Source organism: Parus major, chromosome 4 (genome assembly GCF_001522545.3).
Source record: "Parus major isolate Abel chromosome 4, Parus_major1.1, whole genome shotgun sequence".
Lineage (NCBI taxonomy): Eukaryota > Metazoa > Chordata > Aves > Passeriformes > Paridae > Parus > Parus major.
In genome coordinates this window covers 63,415,622-63,422,490 of record NC_031771.1, presented here as the reverse complement: position 1 = coordinate 63,422,490, position 6,869 = coordinate 63,415,622, and the positions used below count along the sequence as shown (strand labels likewise).

Here is a 6,869-nt window from a genome sequence, read left to right as displayed (position 1 = left end):
CTGCTGACATCACATCCTCCCCAAAGAGTGACACAACCTCCCAAGCCAAGTGACAAAGATCATCTCAGCTCTGCTGCACCAGCCCCAAGCACAGACACCCCAGGAGAAGATGGACACGTCTCCTGCCCTGCTCCTGCTGCTGGCTCTGAGATTCTGTGAGTACGGACACGGGGCTGTGCAGCCCCTTCACCGGGAGGGAAAAGCAAAACCCTTCCATGGAATCCAATGCATTGGCTGAAATAATTAAGGCGGTAAAAAACAAACCAAAAAGGCTGACTTGGAGCTGTGCTCAGTGAGTTGGGAAGGAAAGGCGGCATCAGCCCAGCCAGCAAAGGGCAGCCAGAGGGGTGGCTGCAGCACCACCTGCACTGGGAAGGGAGATTGATCCGATGAGCGCCTCTGGGAGGAGGGAGAAGGGTGGGAGTAAAGGGGCCCTGCAAGAAGTGCAAAGGCAGTCACTTGAGAGAAGCTGGGAAGGTGTAATGTCCCTGAGAAGGTGCTGGAAGGGCTGCACCCATCTTTAAAGCCCGTGTGGCTGATTGCTGAGCACCCTCCATGCACCATCCCAGCAAGGACTCCAAGAAAACCTTCACACCATCCACACAGCGTGGCCCTCCCTTTCCATTTCTCCTTCCAGCCCATGGACAGGGAGGGAGCTTTCCTCAGAGAACCCTTTGACTCTTCCCAAGTGGTTGCAGCAAGGATTTCTCTCCTGCAGGCTGCCCTGGGATTTTTGGACAGTCACTTCAGATAAAGGTCACATCTCCCAAGGACATCAACCAGCTCCGGGTGGGACAGAAGCTGGAGCTGGAGTGTCAGACTTACAAGGACAGTGGTGCATTCTGGATCCACCAGGACAAGAGTGGGGCCCTTCACGCCATAGTCTTCATCAATTCCATTTCTCGAGTCACATTTCAGGGGAATCAGAAACAGTCATCTCGATTTGAGGCGAGCAAACACAACACAATCTATCATTTGGCAGTGAAATCTTTCACGCCGCAGGACCAGGGGAAATATTTCTGCGTGATGAATTTCAACCAAATGCTGCAGTTCAGCCCTGGCCAGCCTGTCTTCCTTCCAGGTCAGCAACACCTTCACCCAACCTCACTCAGTCCTGCCAAAATGCCCAGCACCTCCTGCCCGTGCCCTTTTCAACCAGCCATCCCTCCCACAAACCCCATTTCCCTGCTTGCTTGCCCAAGGCATCCTGTACCCAACCCACTGGTCCCCCTGCCAGAGGCTCCCTGCTTCCCACCTCTCCTCCTGGACTGCCCCTGCCCAAAGGCAAACATGTTTGGGCAGACCCAGCATCATCTCCCCATCCCCACTGCTCCAGCCCACCCATGTGCTCTGAAGGGAGAAGACTAAAGCCAAGTCCACCACCATCCTCTCCTTCCTCAGCACACACAGCTCCCAAAAGTATTACCAAGCTCAGGGGGCTCAGGCTTTGTGAGGATGGTGTCAGAAAGTGAGAAACAAGGAGGCTGCAGCTCCCTCTTGGCTCTTGGGAGACCCCATCCAAACTTGGCTCCAGGAAGTTCCCCCAGAGCTGAGGCCTTTGCTGTGCACAGGAACAGCTGTGTCCAGGCAGGAGAGCAGAAGGGCAGCAGAGATCTGTTTTATTCTATTTCCCTGAATTCATGCTGAATTCATCCATTTCACTTACAGCCACCACTGTAGGAGAACCCACCACCCAGTGGGGCATCACCGAAAAGGATTTGTTCCTGAAGTCACCAGATCCAGGTAGCCTGAATGCAGGTAGGAAGAGGGGAAGAGCTAGACCCTTGTCCACTGATAGCAAGGAGAATCCTGCAGATATTTCAGGATGGGGGGAGAGTGAAAATCCATAAAGCTTTAGCAGAGTTGGTAGGATTACATTCCATTATTTCATCTCCCATAGGAAAGGCTAAGGATGATGTAAAAAGCATGAGCAGATCCCATGCCTGGGCACACCAGAAACAGGGGGAGGGAGGGTAAAGCCTCAGGGCCCAGGTCTGCTTTTAGCTTCATCAGAGGACACAGGAAAACATTAGGACATGTGTCCTCCAGTTCCCAGGAAAATGCTGGCAGCAGTAGAACATCACTGCAGGCCCAGGGGAAGCTCTGTGCCTCAGGCACACCAGGCAGGGGCCTGAGCAGCTCCCCTGGCTCTACCAGAACTGTAACACCAGCTGTGAGCACCTGCTGGACCTTTTCTCCATTCCTGCAGGCAGCAGAATAGAGGAAGACCTGAATTACTTCTGTCTTGTCTTCATCTGGGTCCCCTTGGCAGGCCTCTGTCTCCTGCTCCTCCAGCTCATGGCTGTCACCAGGATGGTGATGTGTCGACGTAAGGTTCACCACAACCCCCTCTAGATGTACCTCCAGCCTGAAACCACAGCCCTGTCCCTCAGGGAGATTGATGTTCTGGCTACTTTGGGAGGTGTGGGATAACCAGGACACAGTGCAAGAGAAGGATCCCTGTTACAGCCACTGTCTGGGTATCTTCTAATAAATCATCTTTACAATTTCAGACTTTCCCTCCCACTCCAGCTCTTTCCAATGATTTTGTACAAAGGAGTTTCAATGATCTGACTGCAGCATCAGGGGCTCTTTCCCAACAAAAGGCCATGTGTTATGCATGGGAAGCATTGCCTTGAAAATGTATTTTCTCTAGTCAATGTCGTTGAATGTGACAAAATTCAAAATTCACGTGACAAAAACCAAAATTTAACATATGAACATTGAACAGAAAGCTGTTCAGAAAACTGAGCAAATGCATTCTTCTGTGTTGCAATCTCTGTAAGCTTTGTTTTTCTTCCAAATTAAATTACTATGTCCTGACCCAGAGATTAATTATTTATTGCCCGTTCTACTGCTTGGGACAATCCTGTGGGGAGAAACAGGACATGGGCATTTAAATTCAAAAAAGCATTTCAATAATATGAACACATGTACAACAACTGCATGGAATCCTAATGAAAGATAAAGAGAGGAAGAAAAAAAAACAACCCAAGCAATAAAAAATACATATATTTGGGCATTATTACCTGACATTACTAATAGTGATGCTCCACCGTGCACTGCTGCACTAATACCCCACTCCTGAAGCAATATTGATCCAGGCAAGATTGAAGCAGTAAAGAACTGGGAGTAGGAAATCTTTGGAGTTCTTTCACCATTTTGTTGGGTTTGCTTGTTGGTGCTTTATCTGCAGTCTTTTATTTGCATGTTTTCAACCTCTAAAAAAGAATTACAACACTGACAGTGGTAATTGTCCCCCTGAACACAGCTCCAAATCCATTGCACAGTGGAATCCTCCCATTTTTGGCTTCTAGTACCACTGTAACAGATATCATGAGTTAGCATAGGCCTATAAGGGAAAGGAGTTCAAAAGCAAATCCAGCTCTCCACCTGGGGATTTTCTGTGAGATCCTATCTGTTCGTGGACTGGTGTCCATCCCAAGATACTTACACTGAGTGTAAGTGGTTTTCTATCACTGAGCTCCTTATATTTTAGTATGTTTTACAAATACACCCAGTACACTGTCCGGAACTGCTCTGATTCCATCTGTGCTGCAAAAGCAGCACAATCCTCTCTGCAGCAGGTCAGAATGCTGGGAGGGCCAGAACAGCTTGAGGTGAGCACCAAAACAAACCCTTTTGTAGTGACTGCCCCAGTTTCTCACTGAATTCCCCAAAAATGACCAACTTCACCACAGAATCCTCCAGCAGAGGCAGTGACCCAACACAGCTCTCCAAAGCAACGCTGATTTGCCTTTGCCAGCTCCTCCTTACACAGAGTTCCTTGGTCAGCTTGTGCTCCAGCAAAGCTCAGCTGCACCCAGCACTGCACCTTGGATTTAAACCCATGGTTCAAAAGAGCCTGTAAAGTTTTCCACAATATTCTTTATAATCCATTTACAATCTGGATTTTCTTTAGAACACCTTTGCACTCCTACTACTAAGGTACCAGCAGAATGCAAAACCAAAACTGCATCTTTTGCACTAAAATATTAAGAAGCAATTGCAAGTATCAGGGCAGCAGTGAGAAGGGAACATGCCAAGAGCACCTCCAGCCCTGCATGCATACACCTCTAGCAGATCATGCAAGTTCAGGGCAAACTGGCTGGGTTTGTGGTTGAGTGGCAATGTCTGGGCAAGGAGCCTGGACCGCTGCTTGCACCAATAAAAAGAGGAGGATTGGCTGAGCTGGAGCGCAGAGAAGCAGCTCAAGGGTGCTTGTTTGTGCATGCAGGAAGCTGCTGCTGGGCAGGCCCTACAGATCTGACAGCTTTTGGTTACAGCACATGGAAGAGGCTCTAGTTCCACAGTGAGCTGAGCAGCAGGCAGAGGCACAGGCTGACACAGAACAAACTGGAGTCTGGCATATGGAATGACTTTCATAGAGGAGGAGAAGGAATGCTTTTGTTCAGAGGTTGACAGTTACCTAATTGCACACTTGCTCCAAACTAATAACGGAGTAGCTCATAACTCAGAATCTGATGGGCTAAAGACAAACAACACAGGAGTTAACACTTAATGGTGGGGAGAGCAAGAGCTGTTGAACAATTTAAGCATAACCTCAACTAATAAAGGAAAAAAAAAGAGTACAAGATGATCACTGAAAGCCTGTGAAGATGAGGAAGGCATCAGATGCCCCCAAAACACAGAACATCCACAATTTGCTGATAAACCCCTGCTTTTAGCCCATACAAAGCTTCAGTTATTCAGTGAACTTTTCTGAGTGAGAAAGGATTTTGATAAATAAACTCCAGATACACAGTACAGCCAAGATGACCCCACCAGAATCTGCAACTGGACTGGTCAGTTAAAGTCACTTTGTCTGTCCAAGCCTGTACTTGACAGATGACCTGTCACAGGGAAGTAACCTAAGCTCCTCCCAGACTCCTCAGATTAATTCTGTGGTGCATTTTGTGCAAGTACTTGGAAGCCACCCCCAAAACCATCCCCTTGCTGTTGCTTCTGCAGCATTCAAGACAGAAAAGCAAATTAAAGCAGGGAAAAAAGAAGAGAAACCTCTGGAAGAACAGCAAATAGGCAGTGAAACATGACCTTCCTGTAAGCAGGTTTCTTCCTTCTGATTAATCTGACATCAAATGTGTTTGACACACAGAGTCAGCACAATCTAATCACCAGATTCCCATTCTGAGTTGTGCTGAATAAATTGAATAAGTGTAAATTTTTGTCACAGGAGATCAACCACATCTGTTTGTGTTCCACATTCCTGGAAACCTCCCACATAACTTAGAAACCTTGGGAAATACGAGATTTGCTCTCGTTTCTGAGGAGAAAGAATTGTCAGTCAAAATAGCTACGTTCATATATATTTATTTCCTCTCCCCACGGGTAAATGTCTCATGGATGATGCTCAAGACTTGAACTGAAACATTATTTGCACCTTCCCCATCCCCTTTTTTCTCTAGCCAAAGGAGAAGTCCTAGCCATAACCTGACAATAAGAAGAAAGAAACCAACAGCAGCGTCACCAACTCTGAAAATAAACACAAGGCAGAGGAAATGCAGGAGAAAAAGGGATCTCCTTTTAAAGGCTGAACTCAGGGAAGGTTTGCTCACTGCAGCCTGGGTCACAGCACCCACCAGCTTCAGCTCTGAATCTGTGTTCCAGTCTGCACAGCTGTTTTAAAACACCCTCCAGAAAGTGAAAAGTTCTGAAGTGGAATAGGAACCGGACAACACTTCCAGGGCTTTTGTGTTTGAATACACAAATACAGCTTCCTGTAAAAATTAGTACAAGTTAGTGTGATCTGAAACACCAGTTCCTATAGCCAGACCCAGCATGACTCAGTAAGAGCTTACAGGAGGCTGTCAACAGCTCCAGTTCCTCTATTTCTCTACAGGGCTGCTAATTTAATGCAAACTTGAAGTCATAAAGATTAAATCACTCATCTCACGTATGTACATTTTTGTAAACCACTCTTCTTTTTTACATATTAAGCCTTGAATTAAATTCAGAGTAGTGATATACCACCACATTGCAGCTTTACTCACTATAAATCACTGCTGCCAAACTATTATTTTTAATCTCTAATTCCAAAAGCTTCTTTCCCTGTACTTCAGTCCCTGCTATTCACAAAAGGAAAGGAGTAAGGGCTGGGATAGATTAAGGACCATGTTATCCCTCCCTGGCCAAGAGACAAATCAACCTCTGAAGTGATAAGCACAGAAAGAAAAACTGTATCTTGCAGTGAGCAAACAAACCTTGCAAGGAAAATCTAACCCAAACTTACTGCCTTTAACTTGGCAAGTTGGCTCCAAGAGATAAGTAACTTCAACTTTGAATTTCAGCAACAGCCATCCTGTAAAGTGTCAAGAAGAAAGATTGAAAGCAACAGGATGGATACACGTCTAAGCTAACACAGATCAGAAGCTCTGACTCATTACTGGTAACATACAGCATCCACTTCAGCTTCTCCACACGTTAATTAACCTCACAGAGAGGAGACTGAAATCAATAGTGTTTCCACAGAGGAACACTGCTTTTAGGAGGGAAGATTATTAGCTGGTCCATGCCTAGTTGCAATGTGCAGTGCTGAGGTCACAGCAGGAAACGACTTAATTAAAAAATCCTTCAGAGAGCAAACATCCAGAGTACTAACAGCAGATGAGGACATGAACTTTCTGGAAATGACAACCAAAAATGTACAATACCTTTGAAGTTTAAAAAGGCTATGTGCTACTTTCCTTTCCTACTCTTTTGAAGTTTTGATAATGCTTTGTAACACAAGTCAGCACAAGAACATATCGCAATACATTTCCCATTTCAGGCATTCACAAAAATAAAATTCAAGTCTATTGTCAGAGATTGAACTGACACTATGAACAAGCCTCTGCTATGAAAATCAAGTT

General features: G+C 46.1%; 1 protein-coding gene across 1 annotated transcript; it reads left to right on the top strand.

Annotated features, from left to right (window-relative positions):
• On the top strand, nt 1-2,362 carry CD8A (CD8a molecule). The gene is made up of 4 exons (XM_015623933.3): nt 1-155; nt 719-1,081; nt 1,669-1,758; nt 2,210-2,362. Exons 1-4 carry the CDS (start codon nt 110-112, stop codon nt 2,353-2,355), a joined length of 645 nt encoding a protein of 214 aa, XP_015479419.2. The 5' UTR covers nt 1-109; the 3' UTR covers nt 2,356-2,362.
• The last annotated feature ends 4,507 nt before the right edge of the window (nt 2,363-6,869 follow it).

Coding starts and splice junctions, on each gene's coding strand:
- CD8A (XM_015623933.3), top strand. CDS start 110: ATGGACACGTCTCCTGCCCTGCTCCTGCTGCTGGCTCTGAGATTCT. Junction 1,082..1,668: donor CCAGCCTGTCTTCCTTCCAG/GTCAGCAACACC, acceptor TTTCACTTACAG/CCACCACTGTAGGAGAACCC. Junction 1,759..2,209: donor TCCAGGTAGCCTGAATGCAG/GTAGGAAGAGGG, acceptor CCATTCCTGCAG/GCAGCAGAATAGAGGAAGAC.